Source organism: Puma concolor, chromosome D2, assembly GCF_028749965.1.
Source record: "Puma concolor isolate L17-30 chromosome D2, mPumCon1.1.hap2, whole genome shotgun sequence".
Taxonomy (NCBI): Eukaryota; Metazoa; Chordata; class Mammalia; order Carnivora; family Felidae; genus Puma; species Puma concolor.
This window is the reverse complement of record NC_141677.1, coordinates 49,215,389-49,234,292: the sequence shown is the minus strand read 5'-3', so window position 1 is coordinate 49,234,292 and position 18,904 is coordinate 49,215,389. Positions and strand designations below refer to the sequence as shown.

Here is an 18,904-nt window from a genome sequence, read left to right as displayed (position 1 = left end):
ACATTATAATTAGACTATAAGAACCAGCTGGCTAAGTGCCAGTGGGTCAGTCAATTGAGCACCCAATTTCAGCTCATGTCATGATCTCACAGTCTGTTTTCCGGCTTCACATCGCTTTGAGCTGACATCGCAGAACCTGGTTTGGATTCTCTGTGTCTGTCCCTCTCTGCCCCTCGCTCCTTCCCTCTCTCTCTGAAAACTGAATAAACATTAAAAAAAATGTTTTAAGAACCAACTAGCTAAACCACTTTACTATCTGCCCAGCCACTTTCTTGGATAGACAGGTAACTTAATCATGATCCCCTCAAACCTTTGAGCTCATGGTTGTTTTTATTGTAGGTTAAGACCAGCAGGGATGATGCTGTGGAAAGAGATGCCCATGGAAATGCGGAACGGGACCACTGTCCAAGAATTCACCTTGGAGGGGTTTCCTGCCATCCAACACCTGGGAAAGGTCCTCTTCCTGGTGCACCTGCTGGCCTACCTGGCATCCATTACAGGCAATGCTGTCATAGTCACCATCACCTGTGCTGACTCCCGGCTCCAGACACCTATGTACTTTTTCCTCAGCATTTTCTCCTTCTTTGAGTGTTGTTTCATAAGTGCTGTTATTCCTAAGTTGCTGGTCATCTTTCTTTTAGGCCGGCAAACCATTTCCTTTCTTGCCTGTTTCATACAAGCCTTTGTGTTTGTCTATCTGGGAGCAGCAGGTTTCCTCCTCATAGCAGTGATGTCTGTGGATCGGTACATGGCCATTTGCAAGCCCCTGCATTACCCAACCATCATGAACCTCAAGACTTGCTTCCTCTTGGTCACTGCCTGCTGTGCTTTGGCCTTCATTCTCATCACTGGTCCACTAGTAATGGTTTCCAGGTTATCGTTCTGTGGCCCCCATGTCATTCCCCACTTCTTCTGTGACCTTGATCCTTTGATTCATCTCTCCTGTTCTAATACCAGGTCTGTTGAAATGTTGGCCTTTGTCATCGCTTTGTTGATCCTTTTGACATCGCTTATCATAACCATCATTGCATACAGCAACATAGTAGTCACAATTGTGCGACTCCCATCAGCCAAGGAGCGACAGAAAGCTTTCTCCACCTGCTCCTCTCACCTCATTGTCCTCTCTCTGATGTATGGCAGCTGTGTCTTTATATACGTGAAACCAAAGCAAAGGAACAGGCTGAACTCCAACAGGGAGGCTGCCCTTGTGAACACGGTGGTAACGCCACTGCTCAACCCTGTCATCTACACTCTGCGCAATAAGCAGGTACAGCAGGCTCTGAAGGAGAAAATGTGCAGGTTGAAAATATCAAGATGAAAATAAAATCACATGGCCCTGGAATGGAAGGCTTCAGAAAAACATTTGACTTCATTCTGGCCAATGTAGCAGTCCACAGCTTTCTAGTATAGGGTCTCTGGCACACCCACTTGACCTCTGTACATTCCTGGAAAAATGGAAATCTGTTTTTCAAGGCCACATTTTATCTTAATGTGCTTACCTGTCTTCTCCCTAAACATTCCACATTTTGATGACAGTTGATTAAATGCAAAAACGCTTATTGAATTTTTATTCTTCTCTATGATATAATTCATGTGCCTGAAATTTCCAAAATTTAGGAATTTGTATACTTATTTATTTCACTTCTCTCTAGCTATAAACATGGCTGAGCAGAATTAATAAATATTTACCAAAAGGCATCTAGATAATTAAAATGATAGAATGCTGTATATTACGTTGTGGTTATGAAGGAAATGAAGTTAATAGTACCAGGGTTTGTGGCCGCATTACCTCTATGCCTATCCCTAGGCAATAATGGTCATAGTATCCCTCACCTTCAAATATATATGGTTTGCATCAGGTGTAATGGTGTGTAAAATGGTGTCCTCAGTCCTTAGCTTAGTTACATATGTATGCATCAATCCCATTCTGGAGAGAAACGGAATTGTTCTCAGGTTCAGACCATTCTCTATGGAGAGGAGATAACCACAGCTTCCCATGGTTTACCAATGCTCCTATTTTTCTAAATTATTTATTCTAGCTACAACCCCTCAGGTGCATAATACATACTTATGATTGGTTCCTATCCAAAAGCTATTGCCACAGAATGCTTCTGTGTATCACTGGAAGAGAGCACTTATTTCTTATTTCTATAATCTCTTCCAAAGATTCAAGTTCACAGAATCTGAGTTTTGCTTATCTACTTCATGCTACTAATGAAAATAAACAAATCAAACATTTTTCCTATTTGTCTTGTGTTGTCAACTAAAAGGTATCTTCGGATTGATAACTTAGTTTAAAACCAATATTTCCATTACCTCAATCCTCAAACTTTGTGTAGTTTTTATACCTATTTTCCAGCTAGAATGTGTCTATTATTCTTCAGAAGCAACATCTCTAGAAAGATTAAGGCAAGTTTTGTTTATTATCCCAAACCCTGAGGGTAGGTAATCTCAGGTACATTTTATGAAACACACCCTAAACTATGACTAGAGCATATTTGTCCTGATGGTCCTTTTACAAATTTCAGATTTCATCTTATTGATAATGAGTAAATAGCAAACATGCCCTAAAAAATCACAGATGATTAGCTGTATACATTGTATCAAAAAGTGTTTGGAAAAGCTGAGATCAGAGTGGGAAAGTGGGACTGTTAGAGAATTAGAAGAAAGAGAATGATGGCTTAGAGAAGTGGCACTGGGAGTGGAATACAAAGGGACCATAGCAGACTCTGAATCATTTGCACTGGAGAAGCCTGGTGCTGCCTTCACCCTACCTGGTCAACTTCCAAAAACACTGAAGTGACCTCCTTCACAAAATATGGAAATTGGCCCAATAATCTCTGGCACCCACTTGAAAATACTCATGGAGAGAGCAACAAGATGCTGTGGGAACATGGAAGTAGTTCAGAGCTGAACTACTGAAGGCTGTATTGAAATGGTTGAGGTTTGGGGTGCCTGGGTGGCGCAGTCGGTTAAGCGTCCGACTTCAGCCAGGTCACGATCTCGCGGTCAGTGAGTTCGAGCCTCGCGTCGGGCTCTGGCTGATGGCTCGGAGCCTGGAGCCTGTTTCCGATTCTGTGTCTCCCTCTCTCTCTGCCCCTCCCCCGTTCATGCTCTGTCTCTCTCTGTCCCAAAAATAAATAAAAACGTTGAAAAAAAAAAAAAGAAATGGTTGAGGTTTGGCAAGGCAGGAATAAGTTAAGGAATTGTGGTCAAACTACTGAAAAGAGTGTGAGCCTCCCCAAAGGTTTAGTCAGGTTTTGATAATAGTTTATTATACTTTAACTAAATGCGCTTTATATTACCTTGAGATAGACTGTGCTTGAAGGGTGAGCCTGACAAATAGAAAAATGAAGACCAGAAATCCAAAACTGAGTCTATAAATCCAGGAGGGTCGTTACCAGCCATAGATGGTACCCAGGGAAGGACAAACCCTAATGAGTAGATTAATGCTCTAGATTCTGGTGCTAAAAAACATTTTATTTAGAAAATCCCCTAACCTAATTCTATGTTGACAATATTTCCACTCACAATTTTTAAACCACTTCCTTGAAGTATGACTGACATACAAAAAGCTGTAGATATTTGATGTGTACAACTTGATGTGTTTGTAGATAAGTATAAATCCTTGAAACTGTCATCACTATCATTGCTAGGAACCTATCTAACACCTCCAAAACTTTCTTCCTGGTCCCCTTGTTGTTGATTTTTTTCCGTGTATGCTAGGTAAAAGCACTTAATACAGATGGTGGATGAGTGTACTCTAAGCTTGCCTCATCCTGTGAACACAGCTAGACAATTATCAAATCGTTTGAACACCCACGAGACAAACCTGAGGATTTAAAGAACAAAACTTCAAGTCTATAAGTAGAAAAGTGACCACATTCTGGAAAGTAGGAAGTGCTGAGAGTTTTTTGGGGGGGAGATAAAAAACTGTGTGTGCTGCAGAAGGGAAGGTGCCCTGTTTATGGAGACGACCACAAGGTATGATAAGCAGCGGAACACAAAACCTGAAGTTTTAGAAGTCCACCACTACCTGGGTCATTCCTTGCTTAAAGGTTCTCTGGTGGTGAAGGAGGGTAGACAACATGTCCAGGAGTGGACAGCATGGTCTGAGGATGCCCTGGGTCACAAAAAGAATGGGTAGTGCCAACATGCTGCACTGTTCCCAGGCATAGGAGCGGGGAGGCATCATGATTCAGAGAGCAACCTCTTTGACATCAGCCATAGCAACTTCTTACTAGCTATGTCCCCTGAGGCAAGGGAAACAAAAGCAAAATGAACTATTGGGACTTTATCAAGAGAAAAACATCTGCACAGTGAAGGAAATAACCAACACAATTAAAAGACAGCCTATAGAATGGGAGAAGGTATTTGCAAATGACATATCTGATAAAGGGTTAGTATACAAAATCTATAAAGAACTTATCAAACTTAACACCCAAAAAACAAATAACCCAGTTAAGACATGTGCAGAAGACATGAATAGACACTTTCCAAAGAACACATCCAAATGGCTAACAGACATCTGAAAAGATACTCAACATCACTCATCATCAGAGAAATACAAATCAAAACCACAATGAGACGTCACCTCACACCTGTCAGAATGGCTAAAAGTAACAACACAAGAAACAACAGATGTTGGCAAGGATGCAGAAAAAGGGGTACCCTCTTGCACTGTTAGTGGAATGCAGACTTGTGCAGCCACTCTGAAAACCATATGGAGATTCCTCAAAAAGGTAAAAATAGAACTACCCTAAGATTCAGCAACTGCACTAGTAGGTATTTACCTAAAGGATACAAAAATTCAGATTTGAATGAGTACACGCACTCTGATGTTTATAGCAGCATTATCAATAATAGCCAAACTGTGGAAAGAACCTGAATATCCATCAACTGATGAATGGATAAAGAAGATGTGATTACACGCACACACACACACACACACACACACACACACACACACACACACTGGAATATTACTCAGCCATCAAAAAGAATGAAGTCTTGCCATTTGCAATGCTGTGGATGGAGACAGTGTATTATGCTAAGCAAAATAAGTCAGAAAAAGACAAATACCACATTATTTCACTCATATGTGGAATTTAAGAAACAAAACAGATGAACATATGGGAAGGGTAAAAAGAGAGAGGGGGAAGCAAACCATAAGAGACTCTTAAAGATAAAGAGCAAACTGAGGGCTGATGGAGGAAAGTGGGTGGGAGATAGGTTAGTGGGTGATGTGTATTTAGTAGGGCACTTGTAGTGTTGTGCCCTGGGTATTGTATGTAAGTGATGAATCACTTAATTCTACTCCTGAAACCAATATTGCACTGTATGTTAACTAATTAGAGTTCAAATAAAGATTTGAAGAAAAAGTAAAGAAAAAAGTATGACTTAAAGTTTAAATTACAAAGGTAAATAAGAATGTTTCAATTACCATTTTAAATAAAAAAATGTTTATTTTAAAATACAACAAATAGATCTTTGGCTGAGGAACCAGATACCTCTGCTTACCTCTTAGAAAAGAATGCACATGATTCCAACATGAAGATGATATAAACAACTACACGGACAGGGTCCTCATATATGGCGCCTATGGACTCTGGAGGAGAAAGATAGTACAAGGCCTCCCACTGGGTGAGGACGAGCAGGTCATCCCCCACAGACATCCTACATATCAAGAATAAAAAGGACAAATGGTCAACCCAACTGGTCAAGATACATTTTTATTACTTTTCAAACTCCTCAAAAATTATGACAGCGTTTTAAGCTCAGGGCACCTACATTTAATGATTCTATGTAACTTAAAGATTGACTTTTGTGTATAATATTTTCACTTCCTTGAGTATTATAGAGTGAGCATCTATTACATAAAAAACATTGTGAATATATTATTAATGGAAGAGTGGGATCTTTTAAAAACCAACATTTGAATACATCTACAAAAAAAATCTTCATTCTCTTCCTAAAGATAAGAAGATGATTACATTTACAGTCAATCTCTGATTACATTTAGAATCTGAAACTTTCTGCACTATACAAGAGTATGCAATATATTCTTTCACTTCAAAGTATTCTATGAAGAATATAATCAATTGAAATATTGACAGACAACTAATCCCCTGCCTAAATTTTATATGTTTTTTATAAGAAATACCCTTTTTAAATGTTTATTTATTTATTTTGAGAGAGAGAGAGAGAGAGCTCTAGAAAGAGAGAGAATGCAAGCAGGGAAGGGGTAGAGATGGAGAGAGAATCCTAAGCAGGCTTCACATTGTCAGCATGGAAACCGACATGGGACTCAAACTCATGAACTGCAAGATCATGACCTGAGATGAAATCAAGCATCAGACACTTAACTGCCTGAGCCACCCAGGCACCCAGAAATAGTCCTGTAACAAATATTCATAATAGGGTTTTTATCCAGAGAAACGTTTAAGAATTTTTATAGTAACAGAACTGGGAACAGCATAAGTTCTGCGGTACAGGGGGAAGGAAAGCAATTTATGGCCACAATGATTAAAATGTCTGGTTCCTGGGGCACCTGGGTAGCTCAGCCAGTTAAGCACCTGACTTCAGGTCATGAACTCGCAGTTCATGAGTTTTAGTCCCGTGTCAGGCTCTGTGCTGCCAGCTCAGAGCCTGGAGCCTGCTTCACATTCTGTGTCTCACTCTCTCTCTCTCTCTGCCCCTTCTCTGCTCACTCTGTGTGTCTGTCTCTCTCTCTCTCTCAAAAATAAATAAATGTTAATATTTTTTTTTAATGTCTGGTACCTGAATATAAATTTCAAATGACTTCTTTCCTGTGCCCCTAGAATCACTAATCCCCAATCAAAAGCACTGTTCATAGACATTAGTCAATTTTCCAACAATCTTACCATTAAAAAGACTCTTATTTGAGATCACAACACACACACACACACACACACACACACACACACACAGCACTTAATATAAGATCTACCCTCTTAGCAAATTAGAATGAAATTGGAGTACTTTCTTATACCATACACAAAAACAAATTCAAAATGGATTAAAAACCAAAATGTGAGATGGGAAACCATAAAAATCCTGGAGGAGAACATAGGCCATAAACATTTTGACATCAGCCATAGCAACTTCTTTTTTTTTTTTTTTTTAATGTTTATTTATTTTCGAAGAGAGACAGAGCATGAGCAGGGGAGGGGCAGAGAGTGGGAGACACAGAATGTGAAGCAGGCTCCAGGCTCTGAGCTGGCAGCACAGAGCCGGATGTGGGGCTTGAACTCATCAACCATGAGATCATGACCTGAGCCAAAGTTGTACACTTAACTGACTGAGCCACCCAGGCCCCCAGCCATAGCTACTTCTCACTAGGTATGTCTCCTGAGGCAAGGGAAAGAAAAGCAAAAATAAACTATTGGGACTACGTCAAAATAAAAAGCTTCAAGTATAGAGAAAAAGGGGGGGGGGGCAACCCAAGAAACATACTCTTAACTATATACAACAAAATGATGGTTACCAGAGAGGAGGTGAGTGGGGGGATGGCTAAATACATGATAGGGATTGAGCGCACTTGTGATGAGCACTCGGTGTTGTATGTAAGTGTTAAATCACTAAATGGTACACCTTAAACTAATGTTATACTGTACGTTAACTAACTATAATTTAAATAAAGACTTAAAAAAAAAAAAACAGTGGGTCATTGGTGAAGAACCAAAGTCTACAGACTTGCCAAGCATGTGGAGCCCTTTGGGCACACAATGAAAGCACATAGATAGATGATACATACATACATACATACATACATACATACATACATACATACATAAAATGGGATATTGCGTCTTCCCATTACTTATTTGCTTATATAGCTGCACAAATCCTCATTAATAGTTCTATAATAGTTCTGTAATTCTTAGATGATGGAGGGCCTTTCAATTTCTGTTTCAGGGACCGGTTGTTTTATCACAGCGGCCATAAGTTTGTTGTTGGTCCTACATTTATCAATACTTTTTTTTTAAATATAACTTATTGTCGGGGCGCCTGGGTGGCGCAGTTGGTTAAGCGTCCGACTTCAGCCAGGTCATGATCTCGCAGTCCGGGAGTTCGAGCCCCGCGTCAGGCTCTGGGCTGATGGCTCAGAGCCTGGAGCCTGTTTCCGATTCTGTGTCTCCCTCTCTCTCTGCCCCTCCCCCTCCCCCGTTCATGCTCTGTCTCTCTCTGTCCCAAAAATAAATAAAAAACGTTGAAAAAAATTTTTTTAAATATAACTTATTGTCAAATTGGCTAACATACAGCGGGTAAAGTGTGCACTTGCTTTTTGGGGTAACTTCCCGTGGTTCATCGCTTACATACAATACCCAGTGTTCATCCCAACAAGTGCCCTTCTCAATGCCCATCACCCATTTTCTCCTCTCCCCCACCCCCCTACCAGCTCTCAGTTTGTTCTCTGTATTAAGAGTCTCTTATGGTTTGCCTTCCTCCCTCTCTGTTTGTAAGTATTTTCCCCCCTTCCCTTCCCTTCCTCCATGGTCTTCTGTTAAGTTTCTCAAATTCCACATGAGTGAAAACATATCATATCTGCCTTTCTCTGACTGACTTATTTCACTTAGCATAATACCTTCCACTTCCATCCACGTTGCTGCAAATGGCATGATTTCATTCTTTCTCATTGCCAAGTAGTATTCCATTGTATATATAAACCACATCTTCTTTATCCATTTATCAGTTGATGGACATTTAGGCTCTTTCCATAATTTGGCTATTGTCGATAGTGCTGCTATAAACATTGGGGTTACATATGTTCCTATGAATCAGCACTCCTGTATCCTTTGGATAAATTACTAGCAGTGCTATTGCTGGGTCGTAGGGTAGTTCTATTTTTAATTTTTTGAGGAACCTCCACACTGTTTCCAGAGTGGCTACACCACTTTGCATTCCCACCAACAGTGCAAGAGGGTTCCCGTGTCTCCACATCCTCGCCAGCATCTGTTGTTTCCTGAATTGTTAATTTTAGCCAATTTGACCAGTGTGAGGTGGTATCTCAGTGTGGTTTTGATTTGTATTTCCTTGAGGATGAGTGATATTGAGCATCTTTTCATGTGTCTGTTGATCTGGATGTCTTCTTTGGAAAAGTGTCTATTCATGTCTTCTGCCCATTTCTTCCCTAGATTATTTGTTTTTCGGGTGTGGCGTTTGATAAATTCTTTATAGATTTTGGATACTACCCTTTATCCAATATGTCATTTGCAAATATCTTTTCCTATTCCATAGGTTGCCTTTTAGTTTTGTTGATTGTTTTCTTTGCAGTGCAGAAGCTTTTTATCTTGATGAGGTCCTAATAGTCCATTTTTGCTTTTAATTCCCTTGCCTTTGGAGATGTGTTGAGCAAGAAATTGCTGAGGCTGAGGTCAAAGAGGTTGTTGCCTGCTTTCTACTCTAGGGTTTTGATGGTTTCCTGTTTCACATTTAGGTCTTTCATGCATTTTGAGTTTATTTTTGTATATGGTGTAAGAAAGTGGTCTAGTTTCCTTCTTCTGCATGTTGCTGTCCAGTTCTCCCAGCACCATTTGCTAAAGAGACTGTCTTTTTTCCATTGGATACTCTTTCCTGCTTTGACAGAGATTAGTTGGCCATACATTTGTGGGTCCAATTCTGGGTTCTCTATTCTATTCCATTGGTCTATGTCTGTTTTTGTGCCAATACCATACTGTCTTGATGATTACAGCTTTGTAGTAGAGGCTAAAGTCTGGGACTGTGATGCCTCCTGCTTTGGTTTTCTTTTTCAATATTACTTTGGCTATTCAAGGGTCTTTTGTGGTTCCATACAAATTTTAGGATTGTTTGTTCTAGCTTTGAGAAGAATGCCAGTGCAATTTTGATTGGGATTGCATTGAATGTGTAGATTGCTTTGGGTAGTATTGACACTATATTTATTCTTCCTATCCATAAGCATGGAATGTTTTTTCATTTCTTTATGTCTTCTTCAATTTCCTTCATAAGTTTTCTATAGTTTTCAGCCTACTGATATTTTACATCTTTGATTAGGTTTATTCCAAGGTATTTTATGGATCAATACTTTTAAGTCCATCCTAATGTTCAGCTAAATGTTAGACATCCACCAGATCCATAATTTCTCATATAATTTTCTGACCAAGCTTCCTATTTCAGGTTTTAGCCCATTTATACGAAGAGAGAATAGGGATCCTTCCACATTAGCTTAGAGTCGACCCAAGAGTATTGTTTAAAGTTTCTTGAAACAGAATTCTAGAATCTTTTCAAGTCTTTTTTGTTGTTGTTTATTCAAACAAAAAGGACTATTCAAAAAGGACTACTTTTCTTTTCTTACTGTTTCCAGGCCTTTTTAAAGTATTTTCATGATGGAACTTTAGAAAATTTTTTTAATGTTTTTTTTTTTTTTTTTGAGAGAGAGGGACAGAGACAGAGCACGAGTAGGGGAGGGGCAGAGAGAGGAAGGCACAGAATCTGAAGCAGGCTCCATTCTCCAAGCTGTTAGCACAGAGCTGGACGCGGGGCTCAAACTCACTAACTGTCAGATCATGACCTGAGCCTAAGTCGGATGCTTAATCAACTGAGCCTCCCAGGCTCCCCTCCATGATGGAATTTTTTAAATTGTTTTCACTTTCCAACATGATAGGTTTCAATAAATCTTGTCTTTAATGGGAAAAGAGTAATTGGCTTAGATCTAAAATCCCTGGCCAGTAAATGACTAATATAATTCAAAATCCTGTAGCAATGTTTTGGTTTTTCTGTGGTCTGGGAAATTCTTTATTATGGTTGTAATATAATTCAGCTTATTTCATCTTCCTCTGATTTACCTTCTGGCAAAGCAATCTGGAGGGAAGAATGGCCCATTAAATCAATAGTCTTCTGGGCAAGACCTTGAGAGCAGTCTAAGTTGTGAAATCACAGCAAGTCGAACATAAAGAATGCACAAGGAGGGCCAGTGTATGAAGACCCAAATAAAGTGGTTTCTTTTTTTAATGTTTATTTTTTGAGAGAGAGGTTGACAGAATGTGGGCAGGGGAGGGGCAGAGAGAGAGAGGAAGACACAGAATCTGAAGCAGGCTCCAGGCTCTGAGCTGTCAGCACAGAGCCTGACGCGGGGCTCAAACCCACGAACTGTGAGATAATGACCTGAGCCGAAGTCGGACACTCAACCGACTGAGCCACCCAGGTGCCCCAAATAAAGTGTTTCCTTAACTTCAGCATTCCCCAGAGAATTTGGGGGGAAAACTGTAATGGGGTAAGAAGTTTGTTTTGAGCCCTCCACATACCAATTAAAAATGGCTTTTTTTTAACGTTTATTTATTTTTGAGAGAAAGAGACAGAGCATGAGCAGGGGAGGGTTGAGAGAGAGAAGGAGACACAGAATCTGAAGCAGGCTCCAGGCTCTGAGCTATCAGCACAGAGCCCAACGCAGGGCTCAAACCCACAAACCACAAGATCATGACCTGAGCCACTTAGGGGCCCCTGAAATGGCCTTCTGAATATTTGGTATGTTTCCTTCTTGCCAGAAGTTAGTCCAAGATGCTTTGTCTTCACCATTTCAAAAGTTCCCCATAATAGTCTTTGCAATTCTTATTCATGTTTAGTGAAATTGTGCTATCTAAGAAAATAAGCACACGAATTGTGGTTATAGTGAGAATACATATGAGTTCTGCTTAAAGGTTTGGTGTGGGCAGAGACATCCATTTGGGCACAAAAAAGTGCAAGTCTCCATAGCCAGCATCTAGTGGTCCTTATGAGATGGTGTGTTAGACTTTTGATTATAAACCTGTAATAGCCAGGAAATCATTAGCTCTGGAGTAGGGAAACTAAGAATAAAGACGTCCTGTGTTTTCTTGTTTAAACAGACGAGACAGAACCTTCCCATGGAGTGTTTTTTAGAGGAAGAGTTTATTGTTCCAGCAATAAACAAAGGCAAAAGCTGGCCTAACAGCATATGCATACCAATTAGTCCCAAAGCCAGCTGAATGGTGAGTAGGAAAGTCTCTATCCCACCCCTGTCCTTAAGAAGCTTCACTTTTAACATTCAAGCAAGGGTCAAACAAAATGAGCAAGAAAAAAGAGAGGTCATCTCAGAACTTGGTTAATAACAGTAAAAGAAAATGATGGTATGGAAAGTCAGTACTTCTCCCAGGAAGAATTGCTATCACAAGTTCCTATTTATTTATATTTGTTTTAAACCTAAGTATGTGGGAGTGCACAAGGACTTACACACCACTAGTTCTAGGAAAGCAAAATAAACACAGCTAGATTCAGTGGTAAGAAGCTCTGTTAAAGAATTAAAAGCTTCAGGGGGTGCCTGGGTGGCTCAGTTGGTTAAGCGACCGACTTCGGCTCAGGTCATGATCTCACAGTTTGTGAGTTTGAGCCCCACGTCGGGCTCTGTGCTAACAACTCAGATCCTGGAGCCTACTTCAAATTCTATGTCTCCCCCTCTCTCTACCCCTCCCCTGCTCACGCTCTGTGTCTCTCTGTCTCTCAATAATAAATAAACATTTTTAAAAATTAAAAAAAAAAAGAATTGAAAGCTTCAGATGACCAATGAGAACATACATCAACCATTATTGGGCTGAGATGGCCCAAGTCACCATGATAAAAGGAACCATGGCTGATTACAATGTTGCTACAAGAAAGAACAAGATGAGTTTGGAGCTCCTTGTGATGTCAAAAAGCTAGGAAGTGCCCCCCAAATAATAGAGACATGTCAAAAGGCACAGGAGCTAACTTGAAGGGACTCCCAGTGGCCATGTGTGGAACAATTTGAGTAACACAATGAACAGTGGTACTAATAGATATAGACCATTACACAAAACAAATACCCATGAGTTCATACCGATATAGGTAAAGAATTGAATAGGAGGAGAAGGAAAACCACTTCCTTATAGTAGAATTCTAATAAATGTAGATGGAATAATGGAAGTAGAACACCACTGTTTGAAAATACCACAGTAATAATTGTTTCAAGTAAGAATCATCCTTGGATACTAAATGAGTGGGCAAAAGAATAAGGTGGAATATTTACATAGTCTCAAAGCATCTGCCAATAAGATATTAACTACAAAGGGAAAAAATAGTAACTTTATTAATTTTATTTTTTATGTTTATTTCATTTATTTTTTTTAAATTTTTTTTAACGTTTATTTATTTTTGAGACAGAGAGAGACAGAGCATGAACGGGGGAGGGGCAGAGAGAGAGGGAGACACAGAATCGGAAGCAGGCTCCAGGCTCTGAGCCATCAGCCCAGAGCCCGCCGCGGGGCTCGAACTCCCGGATGGTGAGATCGTGACCTGAGCTGAAGTCGGACGCTTAACCGACTAGCCACCCAGGCGCCCCTAGTTTATTTATTTTGAGAGAGAGAGAGCATTTGCAAGTGGGGGAAGGGCAGAGAGAGAGAGGGAGAGAGGAGATCTCAAGCAGGCTCCATGTTAGCATGGAGCCCAATGCAGGGCTTGATCCCATGACTGTGAGATAATGACTTGATGCTTAACTGAGTTCTCTAACTTTATTAATTTTAAACACACACCACTTTAAACAAGTGATTACCTGTAACTACTAGTAAACTAACATCACTAGCAGTAAGATATGGTGACATCATATACCTGAGAAAGCCACAACATCATTTCCATGGGATTTTTGACAAAATTTCATAACTGTAATCAGATAAACCCACATTGACAATCATTGTATAAAATAAATAGCATTCTTCAAAAGTATCAAAGTCATGAAAGGCAATGAAATATGGAAGAAACTATCCCAAACTGGAGAAGGTCTAGAAGACAAGAAACTGCCTGGATATAATATATGCCCAGGATTGGATCTTGAACCAGAAAAAAGACATTACTAGGACAACTGAAAAAATATAATAAGATATGCAAATTAAGTATTAATTTCCTGATCATGATCATTGTTCTGTGGTTATATGCTAATATTTGAGGAAGCTATATGAAAGGTATATGAGATTTTTTTCCCTTTATTTTGCAACTTTTTTTGGTAAGTCTAAAGTTATTTCAAAGTGAAAAGTTCAAGAGGAAAAAAAGCAAGCTTAAAAATAATGTAATCAATATGATCTGACTTTTATAAAGAGAAAAATGCCCATTGAATCTACTTAAGTAGAGTTAATACATGAGTATTCAAGCACACAAGCATTTAAGGAAGGCTACAAACTCTGTTACTAACGCTGGCTGCAGGAAGGGATTGTGTTGGGATGGAGATAGAGACGTGAGATGGGAAGGGAAAGAAGAGATTAGTCACTTTTTTTCTAAACACTTTCTGTGTAGAAGGCTAATAAAATCCATTCTCCTCTAAGGACAGATTTACCTTTGACCACCTTTCCAACTCTATTCCACTGGAAATCTTATAAAGGTGGTGTGTCATATAGACTCTCACATGGCCTCCAAGTATCCCACCTCCTGGTATTCACACCCTTGTGTAATCTCCTTCCACTGAGTATGGGCAAGGCTTGCGACTTACTTATAACCATTTAACACTATAAATTTCCCTGGAAACACTGCTTTAGCTTCCATCCACCAATTTTGATGTTATGTTTTCATTTTTCATTCGGTTCAAGAAATGAAAATATTTTCCTTAATACTTCCTATTGGTGATAAATAAATAATAGATTGGAATAAATAAATAATTCCTATTTGGCCAAGAAATTATTCTGAAATGTATTATTTAATTTCTAAGTATCTATCATTTAATTTCTACATATAAATCATATATACCTCATATACGTGGAATCTTGCAGTATTTATTAATACCAACTTCTCTCTTTTAGTTGGGTGAGTTTAGGTCATTTCCATTTAATGAAATTATTCATATGCTTGGATTTAGGTGTACCATGTTGTTATTTGTTTTATGCAGTTTTTCCTGTTTTTCCTTCCTTCATTTCCCCTAATCCTGCCTCCATTTGAGTTCCTTGAATATTGCTATCATTCCATTTTAATTGATCAGGTTTTTAAAAATAATAGCTGTTTGTATAGATTGTTTTAGTTGGTTACTATGAAAATTACAATTTACATATTTAACTTTCCACAGTCAACACTTTACCACTTAAGTGGAATTGAGAAATCTTTCAACTACATGGATCCCTTTACCCTCTTCCTCTTTATGTTATAATTATTTTATATATTATATACGTATACTTTGGAAACCCATGCAGATAACATTATTTGTTCTCCTTTCAAACATCAAATATATTTTTCAAGAACTCAAAGTGGAATATATGCCAACATATTTACCATTTCTCTATCTTCTTATCCCTGATGCACCATTTTCTTCTGGTGTCATTTCCCTTCTGTCTTTAAGAACTTGGTTTAGGGCGCCTGGGTGGCGCAGTCGGTTATGCGTCCGACTTCAGCCAGGTCACGATCTCGCACTCCGTGAGTTCGAGCCCCGCGTCAGGCTCTGGGCTGATGGCTCGGAGCCTGGAGCCTGTTTCTGATTCTGTGTCTTCCTCTCTCTCTGCCCCTCCCCTGTTCATGCTCTGTCTCTCTCTGTCCCAAAAATAAATAAACGTTGAAAAAAAAAATTTAAGAACTTGGTTTAGCTAAAATAAACAAACATCAAAAAAAAATAAAAATAATTTCCTTTAGTAATTCTTTTACAGCAGAGCTGACCACAACAAATACTCTTAGCTTTCCTTCATCTCAGAACACATTCACTTTACCTTCATTCCTTTTTTTTTTCTTCTTTTAAAATTCTAGTTAGTTAACACACAGTGTTGTCACGGCTTCAGGAGTGGGACCCAGTGATTCCTTTCTTACATGTGACAGCCAGTGTTCATCCCAAAAAGTGCCTACCTCCCTACCATCCCTACCACCCACCTCCCCTCCCGCAACCTTCAGTTTCTTTTCTGTATTACAGTTTCCTGTGGTTTGCCTCCATATGTTTTTATCTTATTTTTCCTTCCCTTCCCCTCTATTCATCCAATTCCACATATGAGTGAAATCATATGATATCTTCCCTTCTCTGATGGACTTATTTTTCTTAGCATAATACCCTCTAGTTCCATCCACGCTGTTGCAAATGGCAAGATTTCATTCTTTTTCATTGCTGAGTAGTATTCCATTGTGTACATATACCACCTCTTCTTTATCCATTCATCAGTTGATGGACATTTGAGCTCTTTCCATAATTTGGCTACTGTTGATAGTACCGCTACAAACATTGGGGTGCATATGTCCCTTGAAATCAACATTTTTGTGTCCTTTGGATAAATACCTAGTAATGCAACTGCTAAGCAGTATGATAGTTCTATTTTTAATTTTTTTTAATTTTTTAACGTTTATTTATTTTTGAGACAGAGAGAGACAGAGCACGAATGGGGGAGGGTCAGAGAGAGAGGGAGACACAGAATCCGAAGCAGGCTCCAGGCTCTGAGCTGTCAGCACAGAGCCCGAAGCGGGGCTCTAACTCACGGACCGCGATCATGAACTGAGCTGAAGTTGGATGCTTAACTGACTGAGCCACCCAGGCGCCCCTATATTTTTTATTTTTTGACAAAGCTCCATACTATGTTCCAAAGTGGCAAAGGGTTTCCCTTTCTCTGCATCTTTACCAACATCTATTGTTTCCCGAGTTGTTAATTTTAGCTGTTCTGACAGGTGTGAGGTGATATCTCATTGTCGTTTTGATTTCTATTTCCCTGATGATGAGTGATGTTGAGCATCTTTTCATGTGTCTCTTAGCCATCCGGATGTCTTTTTTGGAAAATGTCTAATCATGTCTTCTGTCCATTTCTTTACTGGATTACTTTTTTTCAGGGGGGTGGTGTTGAGTTTGGTAAGTTCCTTATAGATTTTGGATACTAACCCTTTATCTGATATGTCACTTGCAAATATCTTCTTCCATTCAGTCAGTTGCCATTTAGTTTTGTTGATTGTTTCCTTCACTGTGTAGAAGATTTTTACCTTGATGAGGTACCAATAGCTCACTTTTGCTTTTATTTCTCTTGCCTGTGGAGTCATGTCAAGTAAGATGCTGCTGTGGCCAAGGTCAAAGAGGTTGCTGCCTGTTTTCCCCTGTAGCATTTTGATGGTTTCCTGTCCCACATTTAGGTCTTTCATCCATTTTGAATTTATTTTTGTGTATGGTGTAAGAAAGTGGTCCAGTTTCATTCTTCTGCATGTCAGTGTCCACTTTTCCCAGCACGATTGGTGACTTTTACTAAGTATAAAATTTCAAATTGACAGGGGCACCTGGGTGGCTGAGCTCAGTCAGTTGCACATCTGACTTTGGCTAGAGTCATCATCTCACAGTTGGTGAGTTCCAGCCCCACATTGCCCTCTGTTGTCAGCTTGGAGCCTGCTTCAGATCCTCTGTTCCCTTCTCTCTCTACACCTCCCCCACTTATGCTCTCTCTCTCACAAAAACAAATAAGCATTTTTAAAAAAAGAAAAATTCAAATTGACAGTTCTTTTCTTTCAGCAAATGAAAACATCATGCCGCTTACTTCTGTAGTTTCTGGTTAGAAATCTACAGTCATTCATGGGGCGCCTGGGTGGCTCAGTCAGTTGTGCATCCAACTTCAGCTCAGGTCATGATCTCGTGTTTTGTGAGTTCGAGCCCTGCATCGGGCTCTGTGCTGATAGCTCGGAGCCTGGAGCCTGCTTCAGATTCTGTGTCTCCCTCTCTCTGGCCCTCACCACTTGTGCTCTCTCTCTGTCTCTCAAAAATGAATAAATGTAAAAAAACAAATTAAAAAAAAAAGAAAAAAGAAATCCACAGTCATTCAAGTTGTTCATCCCTTACAGGTAATATACCTTTTTTTTTCTGGGTCATTTCAGTATTTTTGTTGTGTTAAGTTTTCAACAGTTTAATTTTGTTTGGTCCTAGCATGGTATTTCTTTGGACTTGTACTTCTTTGGGTTTGTTTAGCTTCTAGAATCTGTAGGTTTATGTAGTGTGCCAAATTTAGAAATTTTTCAGCCATTATCTCTTGAAACATATTTCTCAGCACTGAACAATTTGTACTTGTCCTTCTGATGACAAGAAGTTTTACCTTTTATTCTTCCACAGGTCCCTGAGTCTCCATTCCTTTGTTTTAAGTCTTCTTTTCTCTGTCTTTTCCAAATTGGATAATTTCTACTGATCTATTTCCAATTTCACTGACAGTGTTATCTGTCATCTCCACTTAGCTTCTGAGCTCAGCCGGTGAGTTTTATATTTTAGTCAGTGCATGTTTCAGATCTAATATTTCCATTTGCTTCTTCTTTAAATATCGTTGCTGAATCCTGTATTTCTCTTAATTTTACAAGTTCTTGTAGTTGTGTGTTAGGATATTTTTAAATAATTGATTTAAGTCTTTGTCAGATACTTCCAGCATCTCTGTCATGTGAGAGTTGACGACATCATTATTGAGTTCATTATCATTTCTCATGAGAATTGAGATTTTCTTGGTTCTTCATGTGCTGAGTCATTTTGAACTGGGATATCATGTTTGCAGACTCTGAGTCTTTTTAAAAACTCTCTGGAAAGCGTTTATTTCCTAATTTAGGCAAGAAATAGACCTGACTCAGTTCAGGTCATAAATTCCATCCCATCTTCTATAGTCTACAGTTTCAATGTCAGTGAACTCTTCAAAACCTTTGCAAAAGTATTCACATAAGTCACACATGTGCATCACCCAGGGAAGCCTGGCTTCTGGCCAGAAATCTTTCTGGTAATTCAGCTTTCAGACTCCTTATTATGCTGATTAAGATCAAATACAGTCATGCAGAGTTTGGGAGTAAATCTTTGAGTTATTTGACAAATTAATGCGCTATGTTTCCTCAGGTTCCCCCTCATCATGGTATCTACAATATATCTCACTTCCCTAAATACCTCTTCTAGCTTCTGTGGCCAGAAGCATGGGGACTTCATCACTCTTCTCTGCTGCTCTCTTTT

The 18,904-nt window shown here is 39.3% G+C and overlaps 1 protein-coding gene across 1 annotated transcript; it reads left to right on the top strand.

Moving 5' to 3' along the window:
* The first annotated feature begins 355 nt into the window (after positions 1–355).
* LOC112854821 (olfactory receptor 6C75-like) lies at positions 356–1,515 on the top strand. The gene has a single exon (XM_025918369.2). The coding sequence runs from the start codon at positions 356–358 to the stop codon at positions 1,316–1,318; it is 963 nt and encodes a 320-aa protein (XP_025774154.2). The 3' UTR covers positions 1,319–1,515.
* The last annotated feature ends 17,389 nt before the right edge of the window (positions 1,516–18,904 follow it).